The sequence below is a fragment of the Eleutherodactylus coqui genome, chromosome 2 (genome assembly GCF_035609145.1).
Source record: "Eleutherodactylus coqui strain aEleCoq1 chromosome 2, aEleCoq1.hap1, whole genome shotgun sequence".
Taxonomy (NCBI): domain Eukaryota; kingdom Metazoa; phylum Chordata; class Amphibia; order Anura; family Eleutherodactylidae; genus Eleutherodactylus; species Eleutherodactylus coqui.
The window spans coordinates 34,454,352-34,470,976 of NC_089838.1; the positions used below are offsets into that span (position 1 = coordinate 34,454,352).

The window sequence follows — 16,625 nt, forward strand, 5'->3', positions numbered from 1 at the left end:
GCTTCTGTCACACAGTAATAATAGAGGAAATCAGAGCTCATCCTCCTACCTCTGTATGAATGGTCTGTAACTTATTTAGGTGAATATAGAAGGTAATGATAATTAAACTGTCCACCCAGCAGGCAGAAGTGGTACAGCCTTTAGTTAATGCTGTGCTGATGCATCATCTGATTTGAAAGTGAAAGCAAATGTTTCACTATCAAGCTCTCACCTGATAAGCATCAGACAGGCAGCTGCACTGTATGGAAGTAGATGCAGTACACAGAAGACCTTCAGAGTGTGATAGGCAATCAGATGAGTGGGTCTATTTAGTGTTTGCAATGTATATCCGTGCATTGGCATAAATTGGGTGGTTAATCACACAGTCCTGTGCGGGGAGATCAGTGCAAGTCTACTTTCTCTACATAGGCCTATGTGATGAGAGCTGTGTGCAGCTCAGGGCATACATGTGTTTCTACAATGAATGCATAGAGATATAGATACCCGTGTTTCCCCAAAAATAAGACAGTGTCTTAAACCTTTTTGAACAAAAATTAATATAACTTTTTTACATGTATAGCTGCCTGGAGACTATTTAAATTGACTTTTTTTAATTACCTGTTAGCAGGGCTTAATTTTGGAGTAGGGCTTATATTTCAAGCATCCTCAAAAAGCCTGAAAAATCATTTTGCATCCTCAAAAATTCTGGAAAATCATGGATATGTCTTATTTTCAGGGTATGTCTTATTTTCAGGGAAACAGGGTATATAATCGGCCATGCAAATAGTTCTTGGGCCTTGTGTGGTGCAGAGTGTTAAGGTAGCAGTATGCAGTCCTAAGCTCTCGCTCACGACCTGAAGGTTGCTAGTTAGAAATGAGCGAGCACGCTCGTTTAAGGCTGCTAACAGAGATCTCTCTCACTCTCCCCCCGCTTCCTCCCTTCCCCCCTCGCCGCCCCACCGCATGCTGTTCGGGCAAATACACAGTTACTCGATAAGACTGCTACTTGATCAAGTAGCAGCCTTAAACAAGCGTGTTCGCTCACCTCTATTGCCAGTTCAATTCCCACATGGTTCAGGTAGCCGGCTCAGGGTTGACTCGGCCTTCCATCCTTCAGTAAAATAAGCACCCAGCTTGGTGTGGTGGTGGTGGTGGTGGTGGTGGTGGTGGTGGTGGGGGGGGGTAATAAATAAATTACTTGAAAGCGCTGTGGAATAAGTTGTCGCTATACGAATAACAAGATGTATTTATCTTCTTGCTTCCAGCGTATGTACAGCTTGGGTGCCATTTTGCCTTCTAGCATTATTGGGGTGCAGGATTTGTGTTTCCCTACCCTGCTCGCTCAACTTAATAAATGTGGCGAGAAGTAATTGCCATTAAAAGCAGGTAGGAATTTCGCCTCAACCTGCAGAAGTGAATCAAATGGGAACAGCAATACAACATATTAATTTGACAACAGCAGCAGCCCCTTGGGGTGGGATGATAAATGTAGGAAATATGGCACAGTTGTGAACGTGTGAAGAAAAGCCAGGTTGTGACATTGTCATACATCTGTGATCATCCGCATTAACCTAAACAGTGCGGCCTCCTTCAGAAGTCATTTATCAGTGCTAATGTGGAGCTTCCAGGGCAAGTCTCCGACATGAAAAGTAAGCATGGAGACACATGGCTGCAGGACAGAGCGGCTCCGCTGACACTCCTGTACGGCGGCCCACAGCCACATCATGTTGACACTTCACAGTAGAAGCCATTTTTTTCTATACTGTAACTTAATGTAGTTTCCTGCTGGCAACTCACACTTTTTAGTCTTGAGTATAAATGTTCATCTTTTCAGGTCCGTGAACTCTTCTTACAGCCTTCTTGTATTGGTGTGATCATAGATTTACCTTGCAAACTTTTTATGGTATCGTACATTATTTGTGTACGCGGGACTACATACTTGTACCACTAAAGGACCAAACCTGTTAATATGCCCTATTGGATGTGATAAATCGGGGGCCCCCTGTTGGGGACTATCCACTAAACAGAGCACCGCCCATCCTTATTACATGGATAGCCATTCAGGTAAATGGTTGCAACTTTTACAAGTGACAGTAGATAATTATCATCTGCTGTCGGAAGACGTCCGGCAGAGTATTCTTACTGTATATTACTGGCCACTCTGTTGTCAGGGCCTCTCCAGCATGTCCAATACCGCAGTTCTTGCTCTAGCCAGCAGAAAGAGAAAGCCCCCTAGGAAACCCTGAATCCAAAATTGGATTGCAAAGGGTTAAACTCTGAATTCTGTCATCCAAAAGCTGCAGTTTTGGTGCATGTGTCAAAACGGACGATTCAAGCATTTATCGCATATTCCGGCGTGTAAGGCGATTGAGCGTATAAGACGACCCCCCAATTGTTGCCTTATACGCCGGGAATACGGTCTTAAAAAAAAAAGGCAGTACTCCCCTCCCCTGGCGTTCTGCAGCACTGCTGCAGGCTGTTGCTCCCTCCTCGTCCCCGACAGAGCATTGCTTTCTGGATGCGGGGCTTGAGATCCCCACCTCCAGAAAGCTAATGCTGTGATTGGCTCACTCATGCGGCGTCAGCCAATCACAGCCATTCAATGACCTCATTGGCTGTGATTGGCTGACACCGCATGAGTTAGCCAATCACAGAATAAGCACTGCAGGACACCCGGTGGAGCTACGGAGAGCAGCGGGAGGACCCAGAGCATACCTTTTAGGCAGAGCTTCGTTTTTTTTTTTTTCAGGAAATGAAGCTAGGTCTTATTTTAGGGGTAGGGAAATGTATTGCATTGCACGAAAATTGCTAGTTCTTGAGATGCGCTAAACAAGGAGGCTCCATATGGGGAATATGGGCTACAAAAAAATCGCAAATTGCTCAAATATTGCCATGATTTTTTTTCTTGCAACATAGCATCCGAGAAAACATCGGGAATATAAAGGAACCCATTGGAAAGCATGGGCTTCACATCCATGCGATTTGTAGCCTTGTCACATCGCGAGAAAATCGCGCAATTTTGACGCCCATGTGAAAGCGGCCTAAAAGCGAAGCATATAAAATGTGCTTTTACCTGTTAAAAAATAAATAAAAAATACTGCATTACAAAAACCACATTGGGTTCTCAAATATTCTACCCTAAAGGTTGTTTGTGAATGGGCTCCCTATAAGCCACCATCTCTGAAGTCATCTAGTCTCAGATCTTTCCCCGCTGCCCTTGGGTGCCCTAACACATGGCAGCACAGAACGCCTTCCCACAGGATCGGTGAGGGGAAGAGCAGGTGGCTTTCTTGGGCTCCTGCCGACATGCTGCATGCATAAGGAGTAAATTACTGTGGCATCGCCGATAATTTCAGGAGAATTACTGTCAATTTGAAGCTGTTAATTCTGCGGGTACTTTATCACCATCTTACCATATGCTTAATAAAATAAACTTCCAGTAAAACAAAATATGATATTCAGTGCAAGCTTAGCAGTTATATTTTATTATGCCAGAGGGACACTGCTATGTATTAATCTCAGCTTAATGTGTCTCCAATAGGCAGCATCCTCCCGTAGAAGTTCTTGGGGAAACATTGAGGCAGATCTACTAAAGTGATTGTGCACAGATGTCCTAAATTGACCCAAAATCTGGAGCATTTTTTGGTTCAAAATGTTGCACTAAGTTCTAGACCTACTTATGATGCAAGTACACCAAAAAACTCATTGGGATCCATTTGATCGTGCCATCATTTTATTAGAAAAAGGTGTGGCTTGGTGGGGAGGGGTGTGGCTTAAATGGGACAACTTGTGCCAAAATTTTGGCACAAATTCAGCGCAAACTTACGGCCCTTTTTCACGGGATGATTATCGTTCAGGATTGTTCTAAGTTCTGTGCTCACGCAGGAATTCTAGTGACTGTCCCATGTAAATGCATGCAGAAAACTGTACGACGTGCCGTTCAGTGTGAATAGCAGTCGTTCACTTCTGAACTGTCTACTTACAGTGAATGGAGGCGGATGGGGGGGGGAGCGCTCCCCAGCCGGCTCCGCCTCCGTGCCAGCAATGCTGTGAGCGATGCCAGCAATACTCACTCCTGTGTAAAAGTACAGTCTAAAAATGCGCAAAATTTATCACAGCGGCCCCCGATGGATGATAAACATAGTGATTTAGGCCACCTGCACACGGGCGGGTTGGACCCTGCATGCGAGATTCCCGTAGCAGAGTTCGACTCGGTGCCAGGCCGGTGTCCCTGCTCATCTGTCCTGCATCTTTTCCTCGGCTGCTGATGTGCCGGCCTGCTCACATGTGCAGTATGGAGGACTCCGCGCCCATCCTGCAATGAGGATTGCAGGATGGCCGCGGGATGGGCAGCTTCCATAGACTTCAAGGGAAGCCGGCCGTGCATAGCACGCACAAAATCCAAGCATTCTGCGATTTCTCCCCCGTAAGCAGAAAATCGCAATCGATTTCCGTTCATGGGCAGGAAATAGCGTTTTGCCATAGCATACTATGGACGGGATTTGCTGCAGAATCCGGAGCCGGAATCCTGCTCCATACTCCACAATGCAAATCCGCCCATGTGCAGGAGGCCTTACGTAGATTTTCCATATAAACACAGCTTAGTTTGCTACAGATTTCCATTGCAGTTGTTGCCGATCCCTATTAATTGGGTTCATCCGCGAGCAGCTATGCCATTGTAGATTCTGCATAAAAAAGTAGCCTATCCCCCCCCCCCCCTCCCCAAGATGCAGATGTCAAATCCACACTTAGAAAAATTTGCAACATACAAATAGCACACATTTCCATCCAAATTAATGGGACCCTTGTTTAATTGGATGTGAAATCCATGCAGATTCATTGTATGAACAAGGCGTAAGTGTACTTTATAGCGGACAAATTGAAAAAGAGTTGATAGACATTTTTTTTGTCTTGTACATGTGTGTCCACCAGAGGGCACTGCATTTGTGTTTTTGTACCGAGAACATTCAGCCTCCTTGCTTTGGGGCCTGCTGCAAAATCCGAGAGCAGACAGATGATGAGAAACATTTTTTTGGCACGCAAGTGGCATACTGTATTGAGTTTGGTTAAGAGTAGCCAAGCCATTTTAGTGCATTGCTCTTCATATTACCTAAAGCTGCATACTCTTAATGGAACTTACTTCACTGATGTTCCTACTTGAGTGGAATGCATTTGTATTAGATGCGCAAATACTCACCTTTTTGCATTCGTTCTTTTTACATGTACTAATATTCTTCTACAGCTCTCCTACAAAGCATAGAGGTACATGATTTGCTCTTGCTATGTCCACCATGACTAGCTTGCAGGCACTGGTGTTACTATAGGGGAAGCAATTGCACCCATGCCCATAAGACCTCTCTTCTCCATATAGGGAGCCCAGTACTATGAATAAACCATTATAGTTGGGGGCCCTGTTACTGGTTTTGCATCGGGCCCCAGAAGCTTCAAGTCACGCCTCTGCTTGCAGGCATTAACTTTGGTATACTTCCATGTCTTGCACATCAATAAACCTTTTAAAGAGTCCCGTTGCTTGAGTTTTCCTCTAACCTACTTTTTATGGGGAAGCTATGTCTACAGCTGGCCATTAACACTGCATGGTACAATATGTTAATTTTCAAGAAGTCCATTTCCCGCTGAACATCATCTTCAGGTTGTAAAGTTCAACCCCAATTAGCAGAGTATTGCATAAGAATGGAAGCACTCAGCCATCTAATGCTACTAATACATAATTTAAGAGCCATGTAATAGCTTCTCACATTTAAGTTTTAGAACCATAATGAAAAATCCCATGTAATACCGTTGGCCCTCACTCAGTGCTTTACACCTATTGAAAGAAAGAAAAAATTTGGCGGCCCTCCATGCATTATCTAAGTCACCCGTCCAGTGTTAATATTGCCATTCCAGCCATTGTTATTGTATTCTGGAAAGGGTTAAGAGTAGCCCTATAAAGACAAGAGTTTTGGAAGGCTTGTAATTGCTTGGAGCTTGGCTTGATCCCATCAGTTCTGGCCGTCCTACTACTGGAGATGTTTTGTGGACGGGTTAATGATGGTGAATTTCCCAGGCCACCCCGCTAACAGCACGCATACGCTCTGCATCTCATCATATTGAGCCCCGGTAATTACACATTCATAGCCGCCTTCAATCTCCCGGCGGGGTCTCCAGAGAAGCTCGGCTGCACACCGAATCCCGGCTCCTTCCATCTCTCCTTAAACTCATCTATCTCCTCCTGACTTGTCGTCGTCTAGAATATCATTCTTACGCGCCTCCTCTTACCCAATCTCTCGTCTCTGTCAGTCTTTTTTGATTTTGTGTCAGCATGTCTTTTCCTATAATCTCTTTTCCCTTTTTTTTATGATTTGCCTCTTTCATTTTCTTGAAAGGAAACTCTCAAGAAATTGAATGTTCAAGCCTCAATGAATCCACTGCATTGAATTGCAAAGGAAAATCTAAATATCATTTTCGACCCACGGTGCCTTATGGATTTGGGTGCCGGTTCCGCTCTGAAGCGTGAGTCAGCGTTACCGAATACCTGGCACTAGTAGCGTACTGATTGGCCGTGTGCAGAAGCTGCGCTGGAATAGACATTTAGCCTTTAGATTAATGACAAGAAAATCAATAGCTTGTGCTGGCAGCCGAGTTGATGGTTCTTATGGCAGCCTGTGATGGCCTTGTAAGTTACCCCATGCTCGAGAACTGTTAATGCGCATTGATAGCAAACAGCACAGCAGCTGATCTCTGCCAATAGCTCGCTCGCAACTTCTTGATGCCAGAATACCACGACTGGCAGCAACGCAACGGCTGCAGGCTGATCTGCTATCTGATACCCCCAGGAGACCTCCTTCTGAACATGTTCACAACATTTCCTCATAGACAAAATAACAGCCACGAAGTGGATAATGGCATTTCTTTGACAAATTTAATTAGAGCCTTAAGTATTTTTCTCGTAACGGCTTCACTGTAAAAGGCAACAGTTAATTTGCAAAACTTGATTGGAGATTGCAAGCTCCTATGGCCAATATTGGCCTTCATACTTCAGAAAGCCGAAAACCTAAATCGGTTCTCGCAAGTAACCCACCCCCTTCTCTGATGGAGAAGTGTAGATATATACAGGGTTGGTCTCTTGGGCAGCATTTAGATTTAAAGGTAGAAGGGCTCCTTCACACTGGCGTGGGCGATATGAGGCTGTGATGCACGGCCGGATATCGCCCTCACCATCCATGTAAAATCTGTGGTGGTTCCACGTGGAAACAGCCTTGCATCACTGTGGGGATGAAGAAATTTCCCCCACCCTCACCCCACCCACCCGACAACCATGGCAGAAGATCACAAAGTTCTCCCATTGCTGCTGCCAGACATCTCATGAGCAAGATTGTGATTTTTGCCGCGATTTTCTAGCGGCAATATCGTGATCGCCAGTGTGAAGGAGGTCTAAAAGAACAGTTTAGGGAGCGAAGAAGATGACTTGTATGCAGCCAAATACACTGAATAGCCACTTTATTGGAGTCACAAGCCTGTTCATGACTGCAGCTTCCCTCTATGGAAACTGGACCCTGTATAAAATCAAGTGAACACGTTTTCTGGGGATCATTTGTGTGAATCCACGTTAGAATGGGAAAATCTAGCAAACTGAGTGACTTTGAACGAGGCATGGTCATTGGTTCTAGACTAGTCGGGCCTGTAGTTTAAAAAATAAAAAAATTCCAACTTTTGCAGGGTTTTCTTTTGCAATGGTGGGTAGAATATACAGAGGATGGTGTGATCAAGGAAAAACATCCAGCAAAAGGGCATCCTGGGGACATAACTCATCAATAAAAGGGGTCAGAGGAGGATGTCAAAAATAGTTTTGGGGAAAAGACAGGGCAGTCAAGTAAATTGCAGGCCAATACAATACTGGGGCTCTAGAGTTTCCGAACCCACAACTCATTGTATCTTTGCACAGATGGGGCTATAACCGCAGACGACCAGTGCCACCACCATTCTGTCTAAGAGAAACAAAAAGACAAGACTCCAGTGGGCAAAATAGTGCAAAAATTGGATCACTGGGCAGTTGGAAAACATCACCTGCTTGGATGAATCCAGATTTCTGTTGCAATATGCAGATGAGGAGGGTTGGAATTTGGCGCAAACAGCATGAAATAACCCTTCTAGTGAGGTGCCAACAGTTCAGGCTGGTGGAGTGATGGTGTGGGGAATGTTTTCTTGGCGAGTCTGATACTTGTGGATGGATGCCACAATAAATTCCAGCGAACCCCAAAGAAGGTCCACCATGCCACTAGATTGGTCTCAGGTGGCCATTCAGTGTACAGTACTTTTTGCGGTGTTGGTCTCTAAAAGCAACTCTCTGGTTTCGGGAGAAAACGCTGTCCTGAAACCGGATTGCGGTGTATTATCTGTAGTTCTAGTCTGCTGCCTCCGATCTGCCGGATCCGAGTCCTGTTTTCAGTCATTCAGGATGGCCGACACAATCTTCAGGCTACCTATTCTCCACTGTCCATTGATAAGTGTTACAATACCAATGCAGTATATCTGCTCTCTGATTGGCAGGGCTGCTCTTGTGATCAGTACTGGCCAATCAGACAGCAGGGTGTGTTAGTTAGAAATTGCTGCAGCCAACTTGGGGCCTGAAACCAGCAGATTGAATGGGTAGCAGAGAAGAACAATTGCAGGAAATGCACGCCCCTGCCACCCTTGTCCCTAGAGGCAAATTCAGCTCTAAAATTGCAGGGTCATTTTATTTAATTTTCGGATACACTGAATAAAATGTAACCAGTTTTTGTTCTGCAATAGGGATTGGCATCTAGTAGATGGAACAATTGTCATCCTTCTTCTCAAAAGCGCAATTTTCATATTTTTTTTTATATGTAGGGTTTTAGCAGTATCTGGGCAAACTGGTGTTAAAGGGAAGTTCTGGGTTCTCCTGGCATGTCCGTTGTTAGCAGGTAGTTGTATTCTACGTAATACAATGTAACAATTTGGAGACCGCAGTTGCTTTAATGGTATCAGAGCCCTTAGAACCAGCATGGAGAGAATGAAGTGATCACCAATACATTTCATCCTCTAACTCCCCAATTAGTTTCTCTTCTGTCAAAATGATTTTACTTGTCCGGAGTCGCAGGTGACCACCTTTCTCCCTTCATGTCACTTCTGCAGACACAGTGACAGCTAATGCAGTCCTCCAGCACAGCAACCCTGCAAACAGCCGCATAAATCTTCGCTTCCTTTACTCGATGGCATCAGTCGGATCCATCCCTTTAGGCTCCCATGTGTTAAAAAAAACTACAGCAGAGTATACTCCTAAAACGGACTAGTCAGTTACTGTGTTCTATAGAGTTGCAAAAAGTTAATGTGATGTATACCAGCCTGACAGATGTCAATGGGACACACTTCCGACATCCGTCACGTAGATCGGACCATATGGATTCATTTGGTGTAGGCGCCAGGACCCGTCTTGGCACATGTACCAAATAAACACGGCATGCAGTGTGTGAATGCAGACTTTTATAATTGCAGAATTTTTTTTTATAATGAACTTTGTTCTGTGCTGGCCCTCTGTTACTCATCCTGGAAGCCTATGAATTCACAGAGTTTTAGTCCACCTTTACAGTCTGACATTGTCAGATGGTGTTGCGACACACCTCATTGATCAAAAATATGGTAACGCCCAGTTCTCAATGTTTTCCAGGAGAATTAACAAGGAAGGGCCCAGCATATAGCGATACAAAAAAATGTTCATGGGGAATACAAGTATTTACTAAACCGGACATGTCAGGGAGCTAAATAAAAAATGTAATTGTATAAATGAGAGGTAACTAGTGAGGCATTTCCACAGCGGGTTATTGCGGCGAGGCCTTTTCCGCAGCGGGTTATTGCGGCGAGGCCTTTTCCGCAGCGGGTTATTGCGGCGAGGCCTTTTCCGCAGCGGGTTATTGCGGCGAGGCCTTTTCCGCAGCGGGTTATTGCGGCGAGGCCTTTTCCGCAGCGGGTTATTGCGGCGAGGCCTTTTCCGCAGCGGGTTATTGCGGCGAGGCCTTTTCCGCAGCGGGTTATTGCGGCGAGGCCTTTTCCGCAGCGGGTTATTGCGGCGAGGCCTTTTCCGCAGCGGGTTATTGCGGCGAGGCCTTTTCCGCAGCGGGTTATTGCGGCGAGGCCTTTTCCGCAGCGGGTTATTGCGGCGAGGCCTTTTCCGCAGCGGGTTATTGCGGCGAGGCCTTTTCCGCAGCGGGTTATTGCGGCGAGGCCTTTTCCGCAGCGGGTTATTGCGGCGAGGCCTTTTCCGCAGCGGGTTATTGCGGCGAGGCCTTTTCCGCAGCGGGTTATTGCGGCGAGGCCTTTTCCGCAGCGGGTTATTGCGGCGAGGCCTTTTCCGCAGCGGGTTATTGCTGTGTAAGTTTTTTGTTGGACTAAAGACGTAACTAAATAAAATTCAGAAATTCAATGTATTGAATTTTAACGCGTTCTAACTTTGTCATGGTTTGAGTAGAGATAAGCGAGTATACTCGTCCGAGCTTGATGCTCGTTCGAGTATTAGGGTGCTCGAGATGCTCGTTACTCGAGACGAGCACCACGCGGTACTCGTCTCGATTAAACGAGCACTGACCATTGAATTCAATGGAGCCGGCGATACAGCCGGCTCCATTGAAAGCAATGGGCTGCCGGCGAGCGCGGGATGAATTTTCGGGAAGGACTTTAAAAATATAAGCCCTTACCTGAAAATCATCCTAAAATGTGTAAAAATAAAAAAAAGGTATACTGACCTTTCCGCTGCAGCCGGAGTTCAGCCACGTCTGTCCGGCAGTTCTCCTGAACTGCTTTCTGTAGTATTCAGCAAGTGGGGATTTAAAATCCCCGGCTGCTGAATGGGCTGCCTCTGATTGGTCACAGCTCACAGCTGAATGACAGCTGAGAGCTGCCCCTGATTGGTCCCTGCGCTGAGCCAATCAGAGGCAACTCTCAGTCACCCATTCATGAATTCATGAATGGGTGAGTGAGAGCTGTCTTTGATTGGTGAGAGCTGTGACCAATCAGAGGCACCCTATTCAGCAGGCGGGGATTTTAAATCCCCTCCTGCTGAATACTACAGAAAGCAGTTCAGGAGAACTGCCGGCTAGCCGCTGTATTGCCGGCTCCATTGAATTCAATGGGCTAACATCGTTCTTCTCTGCCACAGGTGTTATGCTGACAGTGGGGGGGGGGGGGGTCTCACTCTTGCCACTATTGTGGCTTAATAGTGAGACCTCGGAGCCCGAAATGCAGCCCTGCATGTTGCTCCTCGCCTGCCCTATCCATTTCTGTGTTTTTTACATGACTTTGGTGATTTGCTAAGATTTTCACAAATGAAAACCTTAGCGGAGCACCAGTCATATACAAAAATGCTCGAGTCGCCCATGGACTTCAATTGGGTTCGTTACTCGAAACGAACTCTCGAGCATCACTGAAAGTTCGACTCGAGTAACGAGCACCCGAGCATTTTGGTGCTCGCTCATCTCTATTGTTGAGCCTTTCAATTGCTTTAAGAGAATAATATTTTGAATGGCTTAAGATAACTTTCTATGACAAGTTATTTTATTACAGTCACGTAAAATTTTTCTCCATCTGTACATACTAACGTAACATGTCCCAATGCCCCCCTATAGCACCCAATGACCGCATCTCATTACTCCGACTGCTCGAAGATACAATAACTCAGTGCTGTACAACGAGTTCCCCAGAGTTTCCTCCATCACATGTGCAGCTTCATGGAAAATATAATGCCTGATACTTTTCCTCCTCTACCCTGTTATTTCAGCCAGTATAATTGCGTGGGGTCTCCGAAATCCCTATGCTGGAATCAGTAAGCATATAATTATACTGAAGAAACAAGCCTCTGGGAATCCATCACAAGCCTTCTCTCAGATGGTATCAGGTCCATTCCTCCAATCTACAGTAAATCTATGTATATAAGAAAAAAGTGCTTGCAACATGTCCAGTAATCCGGTCTAGTCAGGACTGTCATCATTTCAGTTACTGGATTGGTGGAAGCAGTTTTTAGTACTCTAAATCTGCCCAGGAGATCCACACCGCCCTTGTTCCTCTATGGTGGCACATATCCTTTCCTGTATGCTACTGTCTGGTCTAACCACTCTCCCTTGTTCTATCTGAATGTTTGTAACCTGACTTGTAGCAGTCAAACACTATCTTCATGCAGGTTTTTTTTTTCTGGTTTTAGATCATCTAGTTTTGTATCCATATCCGATCATGTCTAGCTACCAGGATGGAGAACATCTACTATGATCTAAGCCTTTACCATAGGGCAAAGTGGTTTAGCTCCACTATTAAACCTTTCCAATCCAATTTGCATTCTGGTTTTCCTAGGGGGCTTACTCTTTTTCTCCTGTTACACAATGGCGCTATATGCTGGCTAAAGCCAGTACTGCATGAAGTGACACATTGGATAGGCTCCAACAGCAGAGAGGCTGGCAATATACAGTAAGAGAACCCTGACGGTAATCTTCCAACATCGGAGCTGTACAGCCTTACATCATAATTAGAGATGAGCGAGCATACTCGCTAAAGGCAATTGCTCAAGCGAGCATTGCCTTTAGCGAGTACCTGCCCGCTCGAGACCAAAGGTTCGGCTGCCAGCGGCGGGCAGGAAGCTGCGGGCGAGAGCGGGGCGGAACGGAGGGGAGGTCTCTCTCTCCCTCTCCCTCTGTTGGTTCAAATCAGCCATGGGCATCTGCACTGTAGAGAATACATGAATTATTATGGAAACATTGTTAATTTCTAGGCTTATTAGGATGGTCTTGTCTATAGAACCCCATCCTTAATGAGGACCCACAAATGATTAACGGATTGTTGCAGTCAACATGCTGAATCCTTTGGGGAAAGTTAAGGCGGTTTTACGAAAAAAATGTAATATTACATTTCTATTTGAGTACTAGAGTGAGAACTGCACTCTGGAATGGATAGAAGGGTATTGCGTGCAAGAGGACATCCTCCTATCATGGCCATATGCCCATTTTTACTACCATCCATAAACGTGAATGGGGCAATATCAGTCACCGAAAAGAGCAGTAACTCTGCTAAAAGTAGGCCTTTTTTCAGATTTTTGTTTTCCTTCTAACTCTTTAAACCAATGCTGGGCACATGCTTATGTAGACTAAACGTTTATAGAAACTGAAGTCATAAAGGAATTCTCATGGTTCATATGGCTTTTTTAGGTTTCCCATATAGCTGGCATTACTATTCGGTTTTCATGTGCTCATTTCTAGCGCTATGGCTGTAGTTCAGTGCAGGGTAGTTTAACTTATACACGTCATTATAGCTCGCTATGGCATCACAGTATGCAAAAATATGTATGCATTGTTTCAGACTGGACACCGTGTGCGATGATGTCTGAACACTTGGCTATATTTCACCAACGCTATACAGCCTATTTAAAGGGAACCTGTCACATTGAAAATGCTGCTCCATTTATGAACAGCATGTTATCCAATAGGAAGAGCTCCACAGAGGGATATACAGTTTTGTGCTAAAGATCCAGTATAACTTGTCTTTTATTGGTTGAAGGCGCTGATTGAACTAGGGTTAGGAGTCTGGTGGGCGGTCCACCAAGTGACTGACAGCTTTCACTGTAGAAGCATACACACAGAATTGGCCAATCGCTGAGTAGACCCGCCCACTGGACTCTAAACTCAGAATAAGTAGAGATATATAAGTAAAATTCAAATTATACTGAATCTTCACCCATAATATATGTGTGATATATATATCAATCTGTTCAGCTCCTCCTGTTCTATAATATGCTACATGTTCAACATGACACTTTCCTTCTTGATCAGATTTTGGTTTTGCATCCTAATTTTTGGTAGGCCAACACTTTAGGCTCTGCGAGTTAAAAATATTCTCTATTGTTTATATATTTTATTTTCCTTCCATAGTTTCTATCCTGTTACCCAAAATTAATCTCTTCTAGACTCTAAAAAATGGTCCACGCTTCTGCTGCTCATTTGCATGCATGTTTCCATGTGCCTTTTGGCTCCTGCTCTGCTTCATGCTACATCTAGCTTTTCTCCTTTTGGCCTCCACTTGTAATGTTAGGTTATCCAGAATACCTGAAAATCTTGGTAATAATGGTTCAGCAAGCTTCTGATAAATTATTTGTCCCCTTGTTTTAGCATGTTGTAAGTGTTCAGTACCCTTATTGCTTGGGATCCCTATAGTAGTATTGTGCTGTACATTGTCCTTCACACGTCTGGTAGGTAACTTTTTAATCAGTTCTATAGCTGCTGCTTGACTGGTCACTTGGCCTTTTATACCCAAAAGATGCTATAAGAATATATAGCACAGCATGCAAGGGCACCATCTAAACTTGGGTTGTATCATCTCCATTGGGTCCATAGGACAGGTTTATGGGTAATGTAAATGGACCTTTACCACTTCCTATTTGGGAAAATTATGACATGCCTTAAAACTAAGATGAAAAGTTTTCCTTTTTGGCTAAATTGAGGTGACAGTGTAGACTTTGGAGCCCTTGGAGCCCATTTTGTGACATCATGTGGCATTGAACATTAGCAGTCATGTCCTTACCAATCACTAATACATTGAAAGTCATAAACTGTAGGTTCTCTAACACGAAATATCTTCTAATAGGGCCAGAAATTGTTCCCCTGTATCTATAGAAGTGCTTTATCGCCAGTGAAAACCAGGTCAACCATGCCCAGGTGTCATCAAAGAAGCCACCAATTGGTATTGGTCAATAAACTCTACTATGGGCACTTAGTTGGGTTCCAATGCTGCATTGGGAATGCATATTTCACTTGCCTTATTTTCAGTGCAAGAATAGTTCATGGAAAGGCAAGAAGGAAAGTTTTAGCTTTATACTTCCATGTCTGGGATTCATTACTATTCCTAAAAGTAGAGCAAGTGTTAATCGTATTACAAATGCAGCTCTTATTGTTCCAAACCATCTCATTTCCAGGTTAAGAAGGGTTAAAAGTGGGAACTAATTATTATTATTTTTTTTTTTTTGGAGTGAGCAAAATTATTTTTAGCAATCAGGTAAGACGGCACTAGAAATGGTCAATGTTACCAGTGTAATTTTTATACTTTCGACAATAGTACACATATGTTACAAGTGAGGAACAATGTGTGTGTGTTGTACCTTCTCTCCCTGTCTCACTGGCCGTCCTCTCTCTTTCTCTTTATCTCTCTTATACATGTGCACTGCCACAGGGAAGAGCGGTGAAAATTTCGATAGTCCGCTAACCCGGGACGTGCCAAGATTAGGCTGCGGTCTGCCTCATTATAAGGTTCTAAAGTCTGCAGGGCAGGCGACTCTGCAACCCGCGATGTAGAAAGGACTCTGGTAATGACCTACTGTTCCTCTTCTACTCACGTTACATTGTATTAGTGAGGACAGGGGTGTGCAGTCTATTGTTAGCATGTTGTTTTAGGTGGATTTGAGCCCCCTAAAAAATTTGTAGAGCTGATTTGGGGAGGTGCACACATTGTAGCATTGTCATCACTTCTGGTCATGTGCCTCTACACCGAAAACTTTTAAGGACAAGTAAAAAGTACAAATAGTATATCTTAGTCATTAATTATGTATGATTTTTATGTTTATTTTTTTTGAGGGGGTGTGGGGAGGTCAGAAAGTGCAATTGTGCTTGTTCACTATTTCATTAGCCTACCCTTTTGCATGCATTTCATTGATCTCCTTGGAATTTTTAACATTTTTTTATTTGGGGTACCATGACCTAGAACCCCCATGGTTGCCTTGGAACCTATTCAAGTGATAAACCCTTAATCCTTATCTCCGATCACATTTCTCGTCTCTGCAGCCAACATGTTGTTGGCCTACAATTGAGGTTCTTGATGTGTCCCTAAATAAAAAAAAAAATGGACAGAACGGAAGAAAAAACACTTCTGAATACCTGTCCAAGGTGTGAAAGTGGAGATCATATAAATCAATGCAAGGGGAGCTTTATTTTAATTTTTGCTATTGGAAGCCCATCCCCTCTATAGTCACCAATGTCTGCAAAGCCGCCTTCTGTCAATTCGAGATTGTCTCAAATACTCCTTATGGCAAAGCATTATATCTAAGTACAAGAGCTTTATAGGAAGCCATATATGCTCAATTAAAGGGGTTGTCCCAGCATTCCTGCAAAGAGCTGATGTTGCCAGGAGAAGACCCAGCCAGGTAGATAATTTTTTTAATACAAACAAGGTCTTCTAGAATGTTCTAGCTCATAGAGCCAGGCCCAGGAGCAGAAAACCCTCAATAGCGTCCATATGCTCCATTAAGGCATGAGCATTGTCTGTCTCTCTTGGGGCAACACTTTTAATCCCCACCCAGAAGCCCCTTCATCGGTAAGGCAGGTTTATTTTTCTTATAGTGGTAAATTCTTGCAGTGATCTGAGAATCTATTTCCTCTGACATAGTGTGATCAATGACCATTTGTCCACCTTAAGGCATATTTTCTGGCTATTAGATCACTACAGGGCAGTGGTATTTAGGTAGACTATGTATTCCAAGCACACCCTTTTCCTTTTCATCGTAAATCAGTATCACCTTTTCAATTTCTGTTGAGCAGGGTTCAGCTCATGGTTGACCTTAGCTGCAATGTTTTCTTGCTAATATTTCACATATTAACTCTTAACAT

At 44.2% G+C, this 16,625-nt stretch overlaps 1 protein-coding gene across 5 annotated transcripts in view; it reads left to right on the plus strand.

Annotated features, from left to right (window-relative positions):
• PCDH1 (protocadherin 1) overlaps positions 1 to 16,625 on the plus strand; it is a 188,942-nt gene that overhangs the window by 162,765 nt on the left and 9,552 nt on the right. Inside the window, exon 5 of one of the 5 annotated variants that reach the window (XM_066590567.1) lies at positions 15,196 to 15,328. The exons of the other annotated variants lie outside the window; for them this stretch is intronic. Within the exon in view, the coding sequence (XP_066446664.1) occupies positions 15,196 to 15,317 (122 nt within the window). The 3' untranslated portion in view covers positions 15,318 to 15,328. The remainder of the gene's footprint in view (positions 1 to 15,195; positions 15,329 to 16,625) is intronic. 5 annotated transcript variants of the gene reach the window in all.